Here is a 23,885-nt window from a genome sequence, read left to right on the forward strand (position 1 = left end):
CATACTACAAGGCGTTATATCCCAGAAGATGGAAATCTTCAACTTCAACTTTTACTTTTTGCAATAGATTTATATCGGCATGCGGGGTAAATAGAGCTGTTCCTGTAACAGGCCGTAGAGGCGTGTAGGGTTGTGAAACTTCGATGTTTCCACATTTTCTAGACAGTCGCCTCACAGATGGCGGTGAAGTTGTCTGCCTTACGCACCTCCCGGCCGCCCTTTACCACCATGAAGATTCCTGGTACTCATTTCTGTTAAAGGCTAAGTCGACCCCAGGGCCATAGTGCGGCTGGAAGGATTAGGTCAATTGAAAAAAATCTACCTCATCGGGACTTGAACAAGCGAACTTCCGGTCTGTAGCATAGTGCCTCAGCCAACTACGCTACCGCGTGAATGAGATACGCAAAATTGTAAATAACTTATTTATTTTACTGTTACGCAACTACAATTGCAGATATCCAATACTTCTCCCGTTCTGGTACACAGAATTTTTTATCAAGTTCAAATAATGAAAGCAGTGTACCATCGTATAAGCACCTATTTGTTTATCTTCGTTTATATAACCAGAGTAAACTCTCCACATTGCGTATTACTCATTGGCAGTCCTAGCTGAACTGTGACAGGGGTAGCTGACCGTAGTATAATTACCAAACTAGATAACCTTGTATTGAATTAAACACTTGTGTGGAATATTAATCCCAATAATGTTGGACTGGTTCCATCTTACATAAAGTTACATCTGTCTGTTGCAAAACGACTGGGATTTAAAATAAGTGATTGGAATAAATTTGTGGATTACAAATCAGGCTTTTTTTATTGCTAGTAGGATGGGACTATAAATTTGTGGATTACAAATCAGGCTTTTTTTCATTGCTAGTAGGATGGGACTAAGTCCTTTGTACTGCGGCCACTTCTGGCCTATTGTACCAGCCCCAGATGATAGGTGAGGGTGATTGTGGAGCAATTGGTGGAATGAAGATTGACAGGGGAAACCGAAGTACTCGGAGGAAACGTACCCCAGAGCCACTTTGTCCACCACAAATCCCACTTTGCCAGATCCGGGATCGAAACCGGGCCGCCGCGGTGGGAAACCAGCGACTAACCGCTTGAGCAATGGCGCGGCCACAAATCAGGCTTACTACCATCTGCAATGGAAACGAGTGAGCCTCACCGTTGGAGACGTAACTAGACCTATACTTTATCGTCAGAAATTGGGAGCCTATATAAAACTAATTCAGACCGTCTCTGTGGTCTAGTGGTCAGAGTTCCTGGCTACAGATCCAGAGGTCCCGGGTTCGATTCTCGGCGCTACCAGATTCTCTGAGAAGTAGTTGGTCTGGAACGGGGTCCACTCAGCCTCGTGAGGATAATTGAGGAGCTATTTCAAGGAAACAACGGCTCCGGTCTAGAAAACCGAGATTAACAGCCGTGGGGATCCGTTGTGCTGACCACGCCACATTCTTTGTCCGCAAAAGTTGGCATTAAATAACAAGCGGCGGTCGCTCGGTCGGTTAGTTCGCTTGCGGAGCACAGGCCACGGAGTTTGTTTTGTTTTCTATATAAAACTAATTCGGTATTCATAAACCGTGGAGTAAACTGAAACTTACTGTACAGGAGGACGTTTCTTTTGTAGGTTAGCCTAAACAATAATACGTGAACTTTGTGGCATGTTCTTCTTTTAGATTATACTCAGTTATGTTGAAATAATATACTGCATATAAAGAGCTCATTCAAGACTGTACACAAAAGTAGTTTTATTTTTTATTTTTTGCTTGAAAACGAAATGATGAATGTTTTTTAAAACATCTGTTGATGAAAAAGAAATTCAGGATGGCTGTAGTTAGACTGAGGGCTGCTAATGACACTTTGTAAGTTTATTTAAGTCCTTGAAGTCTGAAATTCGTCTAAGTGCTACTTCAAAATTTAGTTCCGCACACGCAGGAAATACTGTCTCCGATATAAAGACCTACTGGTTAGTGCTGTTGACGGAAATAATCACTGTTTATTCTGAAAATCATAGAAACCTGTAATTTCCAGTGTGGATAAAGTGCAGAGTTTCTTTTAATGTTAAAGCAGTTGGTACTTACAGTAATCACTGTGCTTTAAGTGGTAAATAATTATTTATAATTATAACTATGGTTTATAATTGTGATTGTTAATTCAGAGCAACAAATGCAGGCCAGCACTGGTCGTTCGGCAATACGAGTTATCCTGTGATGAAACAGTACACCAATTTTACTGGAAATGTTATCTCTGAAATCCCTCTCTATACATATAAAAGTAATGTAACTTCCTCCCCGCGTCAGTTGCAAGTAGTTCGCTAGAACGCCTACGGAGGTATTACTTGACGGCTTGTCGCTGGCCGTAAGCATTCGTTTTGCTACTAAACTTACAATTAAATGTCTACACTTCAGTAATATGTCTTGTTGGAGAAATAAATCACGAATCGATCTTCGAATATCTCTGTGTCAACGAATGTATGCGGGACGTAGCTCATTAAACTTGCAGGTCAGCATCCCACGTGTTTTATTTCCTTTTACTCATCTTATCTTAACAGGTGCTGAAGATACGGTCTCGCAGAAAGTCACTTGCTTTCAGTGGTCAGGTACAAGGTCCTTGTCACGTGTCCTGGCACATGACCTTCAAGTGCCGATGTAGAAATAGGAAAGTTTATGGTTACATGCGGTGTAGATCAGCCAGTATAGTGACTGGATTACGGGCTGAACTACCGAGGTTTGGTTCCCGGTAGAATCAGACATTTCTCTCTCCATCACCTCTTCCAGCCCGTAAAAGGGGCCCATGCACCATCCTGTTACTTCTCCTCGAATATGGCGCATTAATGACCAATATGAAGTTGGTGTGATGTTATTCTTGATGAGAAGTTCCAACATTTCATCGATGTTGACGGGGGGAAGGGGAAACCAGGCATCGCCCCCCCCTTCTTGGATTTTTTTGAGAAAGAGTCGAAATTGAAAACTAGAAGGGAATATATAAAATATTAATAATAAAAATTGAAACTGTTTTTAAGATATCATGTCTTGAATGTCTATGTAATTCAGTAAACATACTCTAAAATGGCTTAAATACTATTTTTTTTGGCATTAATTCCAACTTCTTTTCCCATTGCATTTTTTTTTCGTTGTTAACATACGTCTCTGAAGTTTTTTAGACAGAATTATTTAGGTGCTGTATGTTTGTGATATATCTCCTTAAAAAAATATCATATATCTGTATTTGCTCTCTGATAAACTGCTGGGCGAGATACAAACTCATGTACATTGTGTGTTCACAAAGTAAAGAGATTAATGTTGTAGTGCGTGAACTGCCAAAATGGCGGCGCCTAGACCTTTACGAGATGATAGTTACATCTCTCCTCTACCCGCAATCCAAGTTTGAGCTTGTTAGCATGAATATATGTGGTTCTGTTGCGGTTCGTACAGATGTATTTTTGTCACGGCATCACAAAATGGAGAAGAATCGTGTCAAGTTATGCAATCCAGTTTTGTGTCGAGCTGGGGAAGGGCGCTATCGATACCTATGAAATGATTCAGAAATCATTTGGTAATGACTCTCTATCACGTGCGCAAGTACGCGTATTTCGGTGGCACAAAGGCTTTGTAAACGGGCGAGAAGTGGTGGATGATGAACGGCGACCTGGACGCCCCGCCCACCTCTGTGAGAACAAGCAGAGACGTCGACCGTGTGAGGGTTTTCATTCGTCAAGTTCGATGTTGGACAATACGAATGATTTCCGATGAACTTAATATTGTTACGTGTAGAGTGGTACGCGTGACGAAACTAAGGGGTTCTAGTTCGGATGATTGTATTTGTTAACGCGTTTGTTACAACCTCTCTTATTGATGTTTAAATTACAGCGTTATCGCTGATTTACACACACTTCATAAATCACTGTTGTACGCACATACTAGCCCTCTTCGGGTAACATTTTCCAACACAGAAATTAGCGCTTCAAATCGCTCCACGTATTATTTTTATACTGACCACACGCGAAGTCTTTACACAACGAATTTCCGTGGTTATATTCCACCGAGAACTCTCTCATTGTCACTTAAACACACTCAAATACTGTCTTGGTTTGAGTCTGAGTCTCATTTTACAACCGACGGTCAGTCGGCCAGTCTATCTTGGCATACAACACCCATCTGGGGCTTGCGGCCAGATCTTTACTACTGTCTGACAGAGACGTCTCTTTTCGTCTCCTACGACTCTCAGGGTCACGGTGCAAATATTCGACCCTGCCTCCACACGGGTTACTCTCACTTCTCCTGCCTTGGTTCAAGTCAAAGTCAAAGTCACATTGCGACTGACGGTCACTCAGTCTTGGTGTCGAGCCCAATTTGGGGCTCATGACCAGGTATTAATTATTATCGTTTGACAGTTATGGTCTTGTTTCTGTGGGGCGCCCTCTCTGACGAGAGGACGGGTCTGTCTTTTGTATATGCTGCTGACCCTTGCCAGCGCAGTCTTTTTCAGGTCCGAGTCCCTTGGGATTCATGACCATATTTTACTGTCTCAGAATTGAGACTTCCGTTTTCGTCGCCTCCTACGACTCGCAGGGTCACGGTGGAGGTATTCGATCCCGCCTCCACACGGAGTCCTGCCTTGGTTATTCCTGAAATCTCGTTATATAGCCATCACACCGACCACGCACAGAAAACACAACCTTAATTGTTGTCAAGGAGTGTTTACCGCGACGATTGCATAGCAACGGTAGGTGAAAGGACTTCATAGAAAGCCAGTTACGTGATAAAATACCTCGCTAGTTGATGGGCGCGCTTATTGTTCCCTAGAAACGAACTATAAACATTCATCCCATTGTCAAGTACGCTTACACGAATGAAGGTTGTTTACAGGTCGTTGCCTGGAAACGCTCTGGCCATCCACGTTACAATATTAAGGAATGAACCGTCCGCCAAATTGTTACATATGATTTGAACATGAGAATGTATGTGCAAAGATGGCTGCAAAAAATTTTTGATGATGATAAAAAGCTTCAGAACTATATGATCGACCTAATCGGCCAGAAGCCTTAGAAGTTGAACCGGAAGAAGAAGTAGATACAGACGAGAAAGGACCATATATTTTACAAAGTGAGGTGGAAAAAGCTATCAAGGAAATGAGGAAGGGAAAGGCTACAGGAGATGATGATGTACCTGGAGATGTGCTCAAGTTACTGGGAGAAGGTGGTTTGAAAACACTGACAAAACTAATGAACACCATATATGAAAGTGGAGAGTGGCCCAAGGACTTTACAGAAGTTACAATGATTGCCTTAAAGAAAAAGACAAAAGCTACAAAATGCAGCGACCATCGCACAATAAGTCTTATTGCACATACAGCAAAGATAATAGCAAAGATACTTAAAAGAAGAATTGAAAGGAAAATAGAGGATGTACTTGGAGAAGATCAGTTTGGATTTAGAAGAGGAAAAGGAACCAGGGATGCAATTGGGATGATGAGAATTATAGCGGAACGAACTTTGGAGATAGATGAAGAACTGTGTGTTTGCTTCATAGACTGGCAGAAGGCATTTGACCGGGTAAACTGGACCAAATTAATGCAGATCCTGAAAGAAACAGGTATCGATTGGCATGAAAGAAGATTGATTAGCAAATTGTACATGGATCAGAAAGTTAGAGTACGACTGGACAGGGGGGAGACAGGAAGTGTGCAGATTGGAAGAGGAGTTCGACAAGGATGCTGTTTATCACCAATTCTGTTCAACTTGTACAGCGAATGCCTTACCAAGGAAGCTCTGGATGGGCTCGGTGACTTCAAAGTAGGAGGGCAAATTATTCAAACTGTGAAATATGCAGATGACCTTGTGTTAATGGCTAAGGAAGAAACTGTGCTACAGGGCATGATTGATAGACTAATTGAAATTGGAAGGTGCTATGGCATGGAAATGAATGTGGAGAAAACAAAAGTAATGAAAATTTCGAGACAACCAACCCCAGTCACAATAAAGATAGACCAAAAACAAGTGGAGAATGTGAAATGTTTTAAATATTTGGGTAGCTTGTTAACAGATGATGGAAGGTGTACTTGTGAAATTAAATCCAGGATTGCCATGGCAAAAGCTGCATTTAGCAAGAAGAAGAATCTTTTTACCAGCAAATTGGACTTAAATTTGAGGAAGAAACTAGTGAAATGCTACATTTGGAGCATAGCTCTGTATGGGGCTGAAACATGGACACTTAGGGCAGTAGATCAGAAACATCTGGAAAGTTTCGAAATGTGGTGTTGGAGAAGAATGGAGAAGATCAGTTGGACCGATTATGTGAGAAATGAAGAAGTGTTAATTAGAGTCAGTGAGCAGAGGAATATCCTACATGAAATAAGAAAACGGAAGGCTAATTGGATTGGTCATGTTTTACGCAGAAACTGCCTTCTAAAAGAAGCTATCGAAGGAAAGATAGATGGGCGGATAGAAGTGACAAGAAGACGAGGAAGAAGACGTAAGAAGATGCTGGATGACCTTGGGGACAGAAGAGGATACTGTCATTTGAAGGAGAAAGCTCTAGATCGCATTAAGTGGAGGAATTGTTTTGAAAGAGACTGTGGACCTGTCGTCTTGACAGATTACTGATGATGATGATGATGATAAAAAAGCGCGTCGAATGGAAGCGTCGGCAGAAATGCTTGTCCAGTCCCCGAAAAGTCGTTTCAAATAATTAGGACGATGGATAATGTAAAAAAAACGATCGTTGTATTAATACAACATTAGGAGTGGGGATAGCTCAGTCGGTGTAGCGACGGGCTACGGGCTGGAAGACCGGTAGGGGCAAGCCTCTTCACTTCTCCATGGTGTCCACACCGACTCTGAGGATCACCCAGTCTCCTAGCCAATGGCTACCAGGAACCCTTTCCCTGGGGTTAAAGCGGCTGGGCCATAAATCTGACCACTTACCTTCATCCAGAGCGGCCTCCATAGTCTAGAGGTAACGTTCCCACCTCATGACTCGTGGTACGCGGGTTCAAACCCGGCGGAGGTCGTGGAATTTTTAAGGGCGGAAAAATTCAGGGAACAAGTCCTCCGGGAGGGCCTTTAAGCCGTGGGTCCCGTGTCGTAGCTTTACGGCACGTAAAAGAACCTCATATCTCCAAAGGAGGTCACTAAGCCAAATTCAAGGTCATTTCCCGCCCAACAGTAGTCTCTAACGCCTCTGATAGATGGGGGAAGCATTATAGATACCGCCAAGCCAGTAGAGGCCGAACTCGCTGGCTCGGTCGGGACTGATGGTACGCACCAATATCGGTAGGGTATAGAGACTGGTAGAATATCATAGAGGGAAGCACAATGGACCAATACTGGTCTAAGTACATGGGGAAACCCACCCTCTCCAATAACTAACTAACTACCTTCATCCAGTGCCGCGGCCAAGAATGGCGGAGCTATACCTCCACTGCCTCGTATCTTTTCATGGCACAATGTCTATTTAAGCACAGGGACAACTTTACCATCACTTTTACCTAAGTAATACACCATCGTCACGAAGTTTTGGATGACGTCACAATGTTGCCTGACCTCCGCATGTTGTATGAGATCCATATTCACATTTAACTGATCTATCATATCATATCCCTGTTATTCCTCCTTAAGCCTGATTTAATCTATTCTACATTAAGTGAACCTAATATTCAATACTATGTATATATATATATATATTGTGACGTGAATAACTATATAAAGAATACCTTTAATCATTTATTACTTGGATTATTTATATGGATCTCATATCCGCCCTGGGACCCATCCACCCTCCTATACAATGGGTACCAGGAGGGTTTCCCACATTAAAACTTCAAGGGCGTGAAGCTGACCACTCACCTCCATCTAGCGCCAAAATTAAGAATAGCGGAGCTATATCTCCACTCCCTCATGCGCCTTCATGGATTAGAGGTTAATTAATTAAGCAGTGATTTAACTTTGCCTTTTGTGCATTTACAGTTTATGCCTCTATAGACCACATCATATAAAACGTTATGAAACTAAGCAGTTGTGCAGGATGCTGAAGTAGCAGGCTCTGTCCTACTTAGCATTACTAGGTTTGTGTGGTTTTGGTTGTCGTCTTGTACTCCAAACTGACCACAGCGTTTCTGAAACCGAATCTGTTTCCGTTATATATAAAAACGGGAGGAAGGAACAATAAACTCTTTTTTTTTATTGCTAGTGGGGCGGGACTAAGTCCCTTGTACTGCGGCCATTTCTGGCCTATTGTACCAGCCCCAGATGATATGTGAGGGTGACTGTGGAGCAATTGGTGGAATGAAGATTGGCACGGGAAACCGAAGTACCCGGAGGAAACCTACCCCAGCGCCACTTTGTCCATCACAAATCCTACTTGACCAGACCCGGGATCGAACCCGGGCCACCGCGGTGGAAAGCCAGCAACTAACCGCTTGAGCTATGGCACGGCCCAACAATCAGCTTGGTCTCTGGCATTAAGGGAGGAACATAGACTGAGGGTGTTTGAGGACAGGGTGTTGAAGAGAATATTTGGACCGAAGAGAGCTGAAGTGACAGGAGGTTGGAGAAACTGCATAATGAGGAGCTTCATAACTTGTACTCTTCTCCAAGTACGAGTATAATTAGAATGACGAAGACAAGGAGGATGATATGGGCAGTGCATTTGGCACGAATGGGGGAGAAGCGGAATGCATATAGGATATTGGTGGGAAAACCGGAAGGAAGAAGACCACTGGGAAGACCAAGGCGTACGTGGGTGGGCAATATTAAAATGGATCTTAGAGAGATAAGATGGGATGGTATGGATTGGATTGATCTGGCTCAGGATAGGGATCAGTGGAGGGCCCTTGTGAACACGGTAATGAACCTTCGGGTTTCATAAAATGCTGGAAAGTTCTTGAGTAGCTGCAGAATTTGCGGCTCCTCAAGAAGGGCTCAGCTCCATGAGTGAGTGAGTGGGGGGGGTGGTAACAATCCAATAACAGAGAGAAGCTCTTTCTAACAGACCTAACTGAGAAGGCGAAGGGAGAAATTCTTTATATTCCGAGAATCGAATCGTGGTTATCGAGGTTCTAGCATCTCATTGTATTGACTGAGCTACACCGAACTACTTGGAAACGCCTTGTTATAAACCAATTACAGTGTTAATTTGTGAGTTGAATGATGTCCATATTGTACATGCATGCCGAGACTTCCACTCTTTTTTTCGTAAATTGCAGAAGAGACAGAGATCTGACCCCACTGGCTGATGGACAGCGCAACCGTCGGACACCGCGCAGCTGCAGCGCATTCCTACACACTAGAAGACCATTCCTATTTCTGTTTTAACAAGCTTCATAAGCGGAGGCAGAATTAATGTTTAGCCTTACGTCCAGCTGACCAATGAACTTACGCCAGGCCTTTATGAGGCTATCCGTAACTGTGATCGGACAAGCTAGTCACAGAGCCACTCCACTTGATACCATAATGCATCTATCTACACCAATTTTTTCCTAGTTTTCTTCCACCTTAAATGTTTTCACGTGTTCATCCATATTTCCTTCAGACTCACATTTAAATTGTGGGTAACTCCTAGCCGCTGGGTTCGATTTCCGGCAAGGGAATAAGATTTTTTCTCTTTGCCACAGCGCCCAGACCGGCTCTGGGACCCACTGACGCCTCCTATCCAATTGGTATGTGGGGGCTCTTCCCCTTACAGTAAAGAAGCTGGGGTGTGAAGCTGACCACTCACCGCCAACTAGTGCTTAGGTCCCATATATCTTCATAGTGAGGTGCTAAATTAATTGATTAATCTTTTCAGAAGTTTTCATGATTTCTGTCAGTGCCCCCACATGGTGTGACCATATCCTGACTTGATTTCTTCCCGCGTGTAAGATTCTTAGTGTTTCGCTGATATCAGACATTTGGATCTGGGATAGCTCAGTCAGTATAGTACTAAGTTACAGGCTGTACATCCAAGGAATCAGAGATGGATTTGTGGCAACGCTAAACGAGTTTTCTCTTCTTAACAGTGTTCAGACTAACTCTGGGGACCACATCACTTCGATGGGTACCCAGGGCTGTATGAAGCTGAAGGGTTACTTTCACCCCTATGGTGCCAACTGTACGTCCATTTACCACACGTCATCGTGGCTTTGCCTGTGCATAGTTTGTTTACAGATAAAATCACTTACAGACACTTCAAAGGGTCGGAAATTTGAATGGTAGTGAATAAGGTATTGGACAGGATGTGAAAGGAAGTTGTTATGGCCTAATCTAAGATACTATCCTGAGCTTGAGGAGAACTGTGAACGCCTCAGAATAGTTTGTGTCACAACTGGTATTCCATTCGGCCACCTCCGTAACACAAGTCAGAAGCGTTACCACTAGAGGAAGCTTGCTCATTATTATCATGGTGTGGCGCTTAGTTGAGCACAGGGACAAATTTCTCTTTTTTTTTTCACTTCAATAGCCCAAGTTTCCTCAACATCTGTAGTCCTTGAAAACATTGTATCATGCTAATATGGCAGTGCTGTTAATGCACTGTGTCATTCATTGCCCATAGTGCACCATTGTCAACTCTGGAGAAACTCAGAGAAAGATGGGTTGTGCATATAACACACTCAAATGATATTTCCAGTAAGGGAACTGAACTGTGTGACAAAGCGGTGGCTATATTCCTCCCTGTTCATACTGTAGCAGGTTCTATCATTTCTCCAGCATCTGTCTTTCAGTCTATAGTTCAACTTACTCTCGACTCTACTATGGATGATTTATCAGATTATGTGCCTAGCATCTCTGCTTTGTATCCTACTGTTCCTAGGTTCAAATCTTGGCACAGAGACTGTCTCTCCTGACCAACATGTACCATGGTTTACCTCATTTTTTCAAGTAAATGCAGAAATATTGCCTCAAATTGGAACATGAACACTTTCTCCCAGTTTTTTTTATTTTGAGAGGTTGGGTCAGAATAAGTCCTTTGGTATTGCAACCTCAAATGGGCCCATTATACCAGCCCTAGATGATAGATCAGTATAGAATGTTGGTGGAGGGATAACTGACAGGGTAAAGCCAAAGTTTTCACAGAAATACTTGCTGGTATACCACTTCATCCACTAAAAAACCAACATCGATTAGCCTGTAATTGAACTGGGATTTCTGTTATAAGAAACCAGCTTTGTTGTTTACTTATCGTCCTTCCATTCCAATACAGGGTGTCTGGATGAAAAGTGTCCAAAATGAAATAATTATATCTCAGAAAGCTTTTATTATACACATTTATGGGTTAAACCATTACAATGGAAACTATCAAGTTTTTTTCTGAGTACATAATTTTCTCAATACATTTCAATGTGGGCTCCCTTGGTGGCACGACAAATATCCAGGCGATCCAGCATGCTTGGTGTTACCATGGCCACAGCGCCCCTTGTGCGGGCTTTCAGGTGTTGCATGTCATTGATCTTAACCTGGTAGACAATGTTCTTCACATAACCACACAAGAAGAAATTCAGTGGGGTTAAATCTGGCGACCCAGGAGGCCAAGCGATTGATCCACTCCTGCTGATCTATCTCCCAGCCATCACCCTGTCCAAGTGGTTCCTAACATGGTGGCAGAAATGTGGTGGCGCATGCGCATAAGCCGAGCATGGAAGAACACTTACATGGTTTTCCTTCCCGATGACATAATCCAGATATGTGTATGACAATTACTTTCAGAGATATACATTTTATGTTTCGGATATCTTTCATCTGGACACCCGATTCTATATGAATCAGTTACTGAAAGTGTTCTTAACCCTTTCTGTGATATGTAGAAGATATTATGCTTCTGAACATTGGTCCTTACAAACTAAATTTATGTGGTGCTCGAAAACAGCGGAAGAAACATTACGCAGCGTCCGTGCTCAGTAGTTTGAAACTAACTCCTTGTGGCATTTCAACATCAGAGAAGTTATTAACAGTAACATTTGTTAAACAGAAAATTTTGGTTACCCCTTGAATATTGGGTTCACAAACTAGCTCAATGAATTGATGATAATTTTTCAACCTCCTTCATATTCAACATTCAGATCACCCTTGACGTCTTCTAAGTATAAATTGATTGATTATACAATGTCTGCTGGACAGCACTATATGTTCCCAAAATTGACACACACGTGTCTCTAGTCTTAGGCAGTTTTTTGTCAGTGAAACAGATGATTTTAGAGAGGTCAGGATGTCACGTAAATGTGTAGTGTTGTCCTTTTGTATAGACTCTTCAGCCATATTTAATTTAAAGATTTTTTACCTCTGTGTTCATTACTCCCCTGTATTTGTCTTCAGTATCAGGTCATGACTTTCAAAGCAGTTGTAATGTTGTCTTTTTTCTCCTAGGATATGTAACTACTTTAAATTAGAGTCTTGATATTACTGATAGACTGATTTATTGTTTCCTTATTCCAATCATTTCTTTGCTAGAAATTTATATTACATCAAGTATTGTTTAATTTTCATTTCTGCATCCTGTTGTGTAATTGGAGTCCATCGTAACACAACAACATAATGTTAAGATTATAATAACCTTAGCTACTACATGTTTTGGCTTTTAAAGCTATCATCAGGCAAACATATGATTACTACATTCACACACTATTGAACTGCATTTCATTGTGATAGTAAAGCTGAATACTTGATAAGTGTTACATTATAAAATATATGGTATAAATAATAACAGTAAATAAATAAATAAATAAATAAATAACATACATCGCTAAATCAGTTGCAAACTGTATTCCCAACAGAATGGACAAAATTCATTTTAAGATGAAGCACCGGCCAAACAATTAATGTTAAATAACACTACATCTATACCACGTGGCTCCAAGCAGTTTACTATATGTATACAAGTCTAGAATATACCATCATGTCCGCGGGATATTACAAGATTGCAACAACTGACTTCATGATATGCAATCTCACATGAAGAGTTTTTAATCATTCATATAACTTTCGTTTTATAATAAGTTTATAATTCATTGTATTTTTATACCATATATTTTATAATGTAACAGTTATAAAGTATCCAGCTTCACTATCGCAATGAAATTGCAGTTCAATGGTGTGTGAATATAGTAATCATGTGTTTGCCTGATGATGGCTTTAAAAGCCGAAACATGCAGTAGCTTAGGTAATTGACTCCAATAAAGAATTGTAAGCATTGTTTAATTTATAGTTCTCTTGAGGAAGTAAACTCTGTGCGCAGCCGAGATGTTTCCGTAATAGGAGTTATCTCTATCACTTTATCCAAGTCAGAAGCATTTTACTTGAGCTAACTCGATTCCCCTCCTAGAAAATGTTAGGACAAAACCTTAAAATAGACCATGACTCATTCCTATAAACAGTTCTCTAAAGGTCTGTGACAGTGTTTGCTTCGCTGCCACTACACCAATGTTATGCTAGACACTATTCACCATTTGTTATACATGACATACACGGTGTGTCCAGGATCCGTTGGGACTCATTTTTTTTAATTTTTGCCCTGCATTGCCATCTGTTGGCGAGTTGTGGCGTTAAGATTTTTGAAGTTTCATCTGTGGCCGTCTATAATTTCAAAGCGCAAGCATCGCTGCATCATGTGTTCTGACCTTGAATGTAATAGAACTGTTCTGACGCTTGTCGGAAAATGGCGTTCGAACAGAGAACCAACATCAAATTTTGTCTGAAGTTAGGCAAAACAGCCGGAGAAGCTTACGAAATGATGAAGTGTGTACAGTAGTGACTGTTTGAGTCGCTCGAACATTTTTCGATGGTATGCTGTATTTCGTGACGGCAGGGAGGACATTAAAGACGCTTCACGTGCATGAAAGCCGAGAACAAGTCGCACTGAAGAAAATTTGAAAAAGTGACCGAAAGCCTTGCATCAGACAGGTGTGTTTCTGCAAGACTCATCGAGGAGCTTTTGGGAATACCAAAAATTACTGTGCATCAAATTTTGACCCATGATTTGGGCAAACGGAAGTTCTGTGCGCGGTTTGTACCACACGAGCTGTCAGGCGATGAAAAACATGCCAGAGTGGAACACCGCAAAGACATGTTACGGTCGGCCCAAAGTGATACAAAATTTACAAAATCGATTGTTACTAGTGACGAGACATGGTGCTTTCAATATGAGTCTCTCACAAAGTGGCAGAGTGCAGCGTGGTTGAGCCCAAAGAAGCCGAAACCAAAGAAAGTGCGCATGCAAAAGAGTCGAGTAAAGACACTTCTAACCGTTTTCTTCGATTCCAAAGGAATCATTCACAAGGAATTTCTGCCAGAAGGTCAAACAATGAATTCTGATTATTATCTCAGAGTCCGCAATCGTTTGTGGGCGAAAATTCTTTGAATTCGACATGAATATCGAGAGCAAGGTTCCTGATCGCTCCTCCATGACAATTCTCCACCCCACAAATCGAAGACCGTGCACGATTTTTTGACCAGAAATGGGATCACAGTCCTTAATCATCTCCCGTATTCCTCAGATTTGGCTCCAGCAGATTTCTGGTTGTTCCCAAAAGTTAAGTTGCCGATGAAAGGAGACCGTCACGACACCATCCAAGGTATCCAAAGGGAATGTACCACAGTTTTAAATGCGATTCCTCAAAAGGAGTACAGTGACTGTTTTCGAAAAATTTTCAATCGATTCCACCTATGTATTGATTCAGAAGGGGAGACTATTTTGAATAAAAAGAGTGAAATTTTGAAAATAATTCACGTCTTGTATTTTTAATGAACACAGTCCTAACAGAACCTGGACACACTGTGTACATGACATTTTAAGAGCTGAATCTACTCCCATTTTTGGGTGGCTGCTCATCATTGTACTGACAGATTATTTTTCTGTTGGAGAATTAATAGTGGCAGTTGTGACTGAGCCCAGAACTAGATATGAGGATCTCATATACCTCAGATTACAAACAATTTCCAATATACACGTAACTTTTGTGTGATGCTTCCCCAGTTCATCACTCAAAAGTATTCTGCCATTTAACACTATATGATGTAGGTGCCTGAGTAAATGTAACAGCATAAACTTACAAATGATACCAGTGACTTGCAACTATGACAAACACAGCAAGGACTAATGAAAAGTTTTCTCTTATGAGATGTAACGCCATGTATTCTGGCGAAAGTGCTGGTTCTTTTGCCCTTTTCTAGCTTGGCTTAGTTTTCAACTCTGAAGATGGAGGCGACATGTTCTTTTGAGAAGTCAGTTGACTTTCACTAGACTACATGGCATTATATCCCAGAAGACAGTGCTCTTCATAGCCATCTTTACTACCATGAGGACACAGGAACTAATGTTAAACTGTGCAAGATTGGAAATTCCTGATATTGAATGTGTATGAAATCACACTGGAAGTTTCTGACGACGTGTTTGAAAGTGTTGTATATTTCATGTTCCAGGACATGTATGCTGGAGCGGAGTCGTGAGATGATGGATCACTTGAAGGAGCTAGGTGTGGGTAAGAACCCCATCATATGGGTGGGACATTCAAAAGGTGGCCTCTTTGTTAAGCAGATGATAGTTGATGGTAAGTATCACCTTGAAGTTTCTCTTTGTACAGAATAACAATGAATTTTACGATCCAGATAATTCAGACTAGGCTATAGGGTGGAACCAAGGGATCAGGGGGCGATTTCTGACAGTGGGAAGAGACTTTTCTCTTCTCGACAATGGCCAGACTGGCTCCAGATTCCACCAAGCTTCCCAACCAATGTGTACCAAGGACTATTTCCCAGTCATAAAGCAGCCAGGGTGTGAAACTGACCACTCACCTCTGTTACTACCGATATTAAGAATGTGTGGAACTATACCTCCACTCCTTCACAAGTCTTTGTGGTGTGGTGCTCAACTAAGCAGAGGGGCTTCTTTATCTTTACATTATACTATAGCATTGCTTATCTTTACATTATACTATAGCATTGCTTATCTTTACATTATACTATAGCATTGCTTATCTTTACATTATACTATAGCATTGCTTATTTTTTATCATGACACAATTGGTAATGAATATATAAGCATTTATGGTAATGGTGTAACTTTGAATCCAAAGAAGATATCATGGAACAATTTAATAGTAATTATCACAAGTCTGAACCTACTGAAAAATCAATTCAGGATTTGTACTGGAACAAAATAGACTGGGACTTTATGGACACCTGTATTGAAATTCACATGTGATGACTGACAAGTGAAAGTTTGTCACACTGAGAGAGACTCAAAGCTATACAATTGCAATGTTGTGACATCTTGAGCGTTAATTTCACTGTCAGAGCATTGTGTTGCTGAACCCCAGCAATGCATTCTTTTGACCTGGCAACTGTCTATACCATGCATATACTTACTATTATGTGATTGTCATTTTAAGTATGCAGATATCTAATACACTGTATCTGTAGTCTATCTGTACAACTTCTGATGTCTGTACTCTTAGTACTTTATTAATAAAACATGAAGGTATTACTAAAGTGAGGCAACTACTTGAAATACTTTATTTTCATCAAAAGTATACACACTTACTATGGCTTCTGTCAACTTCTTCAATTCAGAAATGTAATTTAGATGCCAGTTAAGTCTTTCTAACTTCACAGATAATCATTCACTCTTTACATTACACAAACTTTCTTAATGAATGAAGTTAAATAGCTAACCCATTTGTAAGCTTTATAAACTCTAATGAACGTATTTGGAATTTTGTGAACTATATTATGGAATATAGTCTTTAGCTGCTAAGTAATGAATATCACAGGTTCTTTCTATATGAGATGACAGAAAAACTGATAATCTTGTGAGTGCAATTTGCAGTAAACTATGCGGTACAAATTCAGCAACTGACTGTGCAATGGGCAGAGGGCACAACATAATGTGTTTCCATGGTGGCAAAAGCTTACTGCATGTACTGCAGAATGAGTATTATTTGTCAAATGTATGCACTCAGAAGTCTAGTAATCATTTATGAACAGCGGCCTCCGTAGTCTAGGGGTAATGTTCCCACCTCATGACTCAAGGTACGCGGGTTCAAACCCGGTGGAGGTCGTGGAATTTTTAAGGGCGGAAAAATTCAGGGAAAAAGTCTTCCGGGAGGGACTTTAAGCCGTGGGTCCCGTGTTGTAGCTTTACGGCACGTAAAGGAACCTCATGTCTCAAAAGGGGACCTCTGAGCCAAATTCAGGACATTTCCTGCCCAATAGTAGTCTCTAACGCCTATGGTAGATGGGGGAAGCATCGAGATACTGCTGAGCCAGTAGAGGCTGAACTCGCTGGCTGAGTCGGGACTGATGGCATGCACCAGTACCGGTAGGGTATAGAGACTGGTAGAATATCATAAGGGGATGCACAATGGACCAATACCTGGTCTAAGTGCATGGGGAAACCCACCCCCTCCAATAACAACAACAACAACCATTTATGAACTGTATTACTGTATGCATGGTTCTGTATGGGTGTGAAACTTGGTCTCTGACATTGAGGGAGGAACATAGACTGAGGGCGTTTGAGAACAGGGTATTGAGGAGAATATTTGGACCGAAGAGAGATGAAGTGGCAGGAGATTGGAGAAAACTGCAATATGAAGAGCTTCATAACTTGTACTCCTCTCCAAGTGTAAGTAGAATGATCAAGTCAAGGAGGATGAGGTGGGCAGGGCATGTAGCATGAATGGGGGAAAGGAAGAATGCATGTAGGATATTGGTGGGAAAGCTGGAAGGAAGGAGACCACTGGGAAGACCAAGGTGTAGGTAGGTGGACAATATTAAAATGGATCTTAGAGAGATAGGATGGGATGATATGGATTGGATTGGTCTGACTCAGGATAGGGACTGGTGAAGGGCCCTTGTGAACATGGTAATTAACCTTCAGGTTCCATAAAATTCAGGAAAATCATTGAGTAGCTGTAGATTTGGCCTCTCTTCAAGAAGGGCTCAGCTACATAAGTAAGTAAATAAGTATTAAAATATACATGAGAGTGAATAAATTTTATGGACAGAAATTTTATGTCTGGTTAACAGCATATGAGAGAGGAGATGACAAACTTTCTGGATTTTATGGCAATACACGTGGCATCATGTTCTACAGTGTGCCTCATCGGGGCTCACCATGCGCACAAATTAATCTTCCGCTGTTGAGACAATCAGTAGAGCTAACAGAAGTGCAAAAAGGTAAGTAGGTATAGTCTGTAGAACTTGAGGTTCTCATGGCAGTGAATAGAAATCTGCTGTGTCATCTAGTTGTAAGGTGCCTATGTTTCTGAGGAACCTGTTGCCTCATCTTTGGGTTAGAAGATGCTTCTGTCTTCAGAACATTGGTACCTTTTTACTAGAGTACACATTCCAGAAGAATTCTGGATTCTATGATTCTATGGAACACAGCACGGGGATCAGCAGTTGTTGTCTTAAACAATAGTCCACACCCACAATACTGTGCCTGTGTTAACTGGTACCAGTGATCTATGGATATTTTGGCCTCAGAAATGAGTTGGTGTTCTATTACGATAGTAAATCCAGCATAGCCACAGAGCAAGCCAAAGACAAACCAACAAAATCATAAACAAACCTGTGAATAACAATAGTTCAAGAACATGCAAATAAAACAGCTGGTTAATCCACATATCCTAGAATTAATCTGAAGCAACTACATAAGAAAAGCAGAAGAGTATTATAGTGAGCAGCGGATTCCTTCATCACAGCAACCTGTGCACCTGATGATAGCCAGTTAGGCCAAAACCTGTAGTGACAATATTTACCGACATTGTACATAGGTGGCAAAAAACAGAACTCAAAGTCAGGTCCACAATGGTAACTGTTGTCCTTCAAATAATGATGGAGATTGAGACACATGAATTTAAATCTGTATAAAATGTTGTTGACCGCCTCTGTGTTCTAGTGGTCAGAGTTCCTGGCTACAGATTTAGAGGTCCGGGTTCGATTCCCAGTGCTACCAGATTTTTTCTGAGTAGTGGGTCTGGAACGGGGTCCACTCAGCCTAGTGAGGATAATTGAGTAGCTATTTCAAGGAAATAGCGGCTCCGGTTTAGAAAACCGAAATTAAAGGCCATGGGGATTCGTTGCGCTGGCCACGCAACACCCTCTATCCGCTAAAGTCGGTACTAACTTCGCTGACAAGCAGCAGTCGATCACTCGGTATATTTCGCTTGTGGACTAAAACCACAGAGTTTTTTTAATAAGATGTTGTTACTATTTTATAAATTAAAACAAAAAATAGCCAAATTTTAATATGTAGTGAACACAACAGGCTTTGAAATATGCCCTATTGACACATGTATCGGTGTTCTCACTGTTACCAATGTAAATGATTTGACAAACATAATTTAGCATACATCTAAATATCTACTCTTGATAGTCTGTAATGAATTTCAGACCCAAGATCTTTGGACCTATGCTCCATATCTCTGCAGATGATGCATTATATAGCACATAGGACTCTGAATCTGAAAGATGCACAGAACTGAAGACAGAAGTTTAAGTTTCTGGCTGAAAATGTGTAGATTGATTTCAAGTTTGTGTAGTCATTTTTATATGGAGTGATGTCTCTTTTTACAGACTGCCGTGAGGTGCTGGAACTGCATGAAAAATTTCTGTCACTCATTGAGGAGCAGCAGCTAGAAGCTGAGATTTTCAGTTTCATTGAAACAGTTCAAACATTCATGACTTTCCTTTACATTCAGATAGTGTCCATTGAGTCTGCAGGTGAGTTTACCTGGTAGCCCCAAAATTGCTTGTGTTTTCTAAAATTGAAAATGATGGAAGTATAAAGATGTTAATTGATCCAAATAAAATTTAATTTGAGAAAGACCATCTTAATTTTTTTTTCCTCCTTGGCACTACAGCCCCAGTGGGCCTAGGCCTACCTCCATGAACTTCTCCGTTCACTTCGTTTTTTCTAGATCTTACACATACGGTAGGACTTCTTGGGCTGGTGATCAGCTTGTCGCATGGCCTCTACCTGTACACAAACACAAAAAAATGCACACACACAAACTAAACAGCCATACCCTGATTGGGATTCGAACACATGATCCCGGTTTCCATGCGAGCAAAGACAGTACATGCCTTAGACCGCTCGGCTACCATGACTGGCTCTTAAATATTTAACATGTATACATGTTATATATGATATGAATTCTTCATGGTGGTGGCGATTCATACTGTGTGGGGTCTTCTGGATTATGACATGCATTGTGGTGGGTGGGTACTATCATTTCAGAGGAATATACCGCCTCCATCTTCAAGGTCTTAACTGAATAATTAACTTATGCTTCCATAACCTCAAAATAACTATTCAAGTGATTCATATCAGATTACTTTAATCCCATTTTTAACCTACTTTCTAGCACATTATATGTCCAAACTGAAAACATTCAATTATCAATTAATGTCTGATAATTTTTCAAGAACACTATTATTTTATTTTTAATAACGGATTATTTATTATAAGAAAAGATGCTGGTATTGTGTACTATTGCACACCACCAGCAAAATAACCATTGAAAGAATTCTTCCGTTACTATCCATTCCAAACCATGCACAGCAAGTCTAACAATGTCTTTGTATCAAGGTTTACTAACTAATTTGCCAGTTTAAATAGTTGTTTGGTATGAATAATACAAATGTTAATCATTATCTAGCTAGAGAAATAATTTAAAAAGTAACTCTCTCAGTATAATCTTGAATAGTCACTCATCCATTATTTTATTAATGGATCAATAGAATGTTTGTAGGGTAAATATAGTTATGTCTTTAGACACAACTCGTTTTGCTACAGCATCCAAAATTGTGACTTTAATAACAAATTCACTTGCAGATCTTGGGATTGGTGAACTGTGTGGTGCTCCATTGGATCATAGAAACATTTGCAAGCCGTCAAGCAGGTTGGTTGTGTATTTTCAAACCAACAAACTGTTTTACTGATAGCACAAGATAATATTTATTATCTGAAAATAAGGTGTAAAATCACAGACTTTAGGTATGTTTTAATGACAAAACAAGAGCACCAATGAAAGAGATTTATTTATTTATTTATTTATTTACTTCATATCCATGGATCATTATACATGATATAGGACAAGTCAAATACTTTATAATAATAAATAATAATAATAATAATAATATAATAAATANATACCACTGTACGCCTCAAGACCTGATCCTTCTATCCCGGCACAAAATACCCTGGTACCCTCAATCTTGTTCCTGTAAGAAAAAAAATACAGAGTAGGGCAATAGGCATCCCTATAACATTACTAATATTAAAATCTACAGGTTATTTATTCTTGAAATATATGTTTACAAGTGATTAGAACTAGGATTTTCCCCCAAACAAGAGAAACTCGTCTATACTATAGAAACGATGATCAAGCAGGAATGTCTTCAAAGTCTTTTTAAACTTGTATAGTACTGGTATCTCTTTAATATACTGTGGCAACTGATTTAACATACGAAGTCCAATATTAATGAAATTGTTTTTGTATAGACTCATATTACATGGCACTATGAACAAGTCCTCTTTTCTCCTTGTATTGTGCAAGTGTATTCCTGAATTGGTTATGAAAACATTCAAATTGGTTTTTATGTAAACTAGAATTTCATATATATACAGACATGGTAAAGGTAATATATTGTCGCGTATCGGGCGTATATCGCGACAAATAACTTCACGCCGTATTTGATATAGCGAATTTTATTTCACATTCGCTCATACAATCACCCAAATTACAGATTTAAGATTACTGCTATCTGCAGTATCACAAATAGTACGCTCCAAATGCCACAATACAACTGACTGGTTGCTGGCTAACTCGGAACTAACGTAGCTCTAGGACTGACTCGTAGGTAGCTCCTGGACTAACTGACTGTGAATAGCCTTCGCTGCTCCTTATGTAGCCTCGATCGGACAATACGGAAAACGGCCACGTAACAGGCACCCTTGTTGCCTGGTGCTGTGTTGCTAGTAACGCTAGCGGAAGTAACCGCTGTTACTACTTGGTGACGTCACCGCTGTTGACTCGCGTTGCCTAGCGACCAGGATGCTAGGACTCGGCTAACATCAGCTCGCTTCGGCTTCACTCGGCGCATCACGGCTGGCGGGGGGTGGGGGAGGGGCATCATCCATAGCTCAGCATGTCACAATATGTAGCAATTTAAAATATTGTTTACAACTAATTGTTTTTGGGATTTGTATCATAGCTCTAATAGCTCTCTTCTGCAACCTGAAGATTAAGTTTGCATTTCCTGAATTGCCCCAAAATATCAATCCATATAATAACAAGGATTGAAAATAAGCATACTATAAGGTGCGAACAGTCTCTAACCCTGACACTCTTTTGACTACTAGTAAGGGAAAACATATTTTACACAATTTATTTGCTAGTTGTTGAGTATGTGCAGTCCACCTCAAAATTTTGTATGTTCTGTATAATTGATGACTGTATCGTAGAGCTTTATTGATGAGCATTCGACTTGTACTTTTTCAGGTTGATGAAAGGATATTGCTCTTGATTTTTCTTTATTAATAGTTAATCTATTCCTTTCAAACCACTCTGTGAGTCCATATATTGTTTTATTTATTTTCCTTTGCACCAAGATTTCAAAAGAAGTTTTGTTGTTCATGGTAGTTAATTGCATGAGATGTCTTCAGGTTCTTGGGCTCATAATTGTCACTTATATGATTTCTACAACACAGTTCATGCGGGGCAGACCATATAAAAAATTGTATTCCCATGCCAGAATGGTTTATTTATCTTCAGAATTTCATGTACACAAAATTGTAGTACCACATTTATAAGTACTGGAATAGATAACCACTTATAGATGTTAATTCTGTTCTTGGGTTTTTATACTTGTGGTTTTGGGCGATGTTGCCATTGTTTTAGAGGTGTATGTTGCCTTCATCTTCAGAGTTGAATTGTGTAAGTTGGTGAGTTCCTGTTGTAGCATTCTGTTTTTAAATGGAATGGTGGAAGGCTAGATAGAATGGGAATTGGTGCCTCATCTAGGCCAGTAGAAACACTGGAATTGGAAAGTTATGAAGAGCTCATTTAATAGCCAAGGAATGCATAAAAAAGCCCATCAGCAGCTGATGTTCTCAAGTTGTCACCCATCTAAGTGCTCACCAAGCAAAGTGTTTCTTAACCCAAACAGTGCAAAGATCACTGTGAGTTGACACTAGATTTCCCAAGGGATGGGAAGGAAGAAGCAAGCATAAGAAGAATGGTCCAGGAAAGTATGTCAAACGGCCATTTTAAGGGCCAAGAAAAGCATGTAAATAACCCTGGCAACTGATGTTCTTGAGTGATCACCCATTCAAGTGCTTACCAGGCAAAAGTTTCTTAACTTGCTGCTGTGGGTTAAGCATGGTGGAGCATGGTGGGGAGGTCACTGTGAGTCAGCAGACTGTTTCCAGGGATGGAAAGGGAGAAGAATGCATGAACCAAAGTACATCTTGGTAGGCAGATGGTTATTAGACTAGGGCTGTTGGTAGGTTGGGGTTTGTCCCAGGGTGAGGATCCTTCCTTAATGGAGTTGTAGTAGCTGTTCTTCCATATTGTGCGGGCTTGGTGGGAAGTACTGTGCTTGCTGATTGCTTCCTGCTGCTTGCTTGGCTTACTCTTTGACCCTGAAAATGGAGGAAGTATGTTCCTCCAGAGTGGTGAATTTCTACCAGACTACATGGTACCACATCCCAGAAAACAATACCCTTATATTACATGGTTTTCCCCAGTTTCTTTTCTGATGATTAAAGTTTGCAGCATTGCAAATAACTGATAAATGTCAGATATATAATATATATGGACAAATACCGTCTTAAGTGCAACAATTTTATTGTAGTTTTTACTTCTTTTTCCTCCTCCACACTACATGTTTCGGCCCTAAATGG

General features: G+C 40.5%; 1 protein-coding gene across 2 annotated transcripts in view; it reads left to right on the forward strand.

Moving 5' to 3' along the window:
• The window catches only part of LOC111869850 (protein SERAC1), a 59,188-nt gene that overhangs the window by 32,117 nt on the left and 3,186 nt on the right, over positions 1-23,885 (forward strand). The window contains exons 6-9 of one of the 2 annotated variants that reach the window (XM_023861681.2): positions 15,395-15,522; positions 18,002-18,151; positions 19,553-19,699; positions 20,814-20,880. In XM_023861681.2, the coding sequence (XP_023717449.1) occupies positions 15,395-15,522; positions 18,002-18,151; positions 19,553-19,699; positions 20,814-20,880 (492 nt within the window). The remainder of the gene's footprint in view (positions 1-15,394; positions 15,523-18,001; positions 18,152-19,552; positions 19,700-20,813; positions 20,881-23,885) is intronic. The other variant, XM_023861682.2, reaches the window with a different exon arrangement.

The sequence above is a fragment of the Cryptotermes secundus genome, unplaced genomic scaffold (assembly GCF_002891405.2).
Source record: "Cryptotermes secundus unplaced genomic scaffold, Csec_1.0 scaffold286, whole genome shotgun sequence".
In the NCBI taxonomy this organism is placed as follows: Eukaryota; Metazoa; Arthropoda; class Insecta; order Blattodea; family Kalotermitidae; genus Cryptotermes; species Cryptotermes secundus.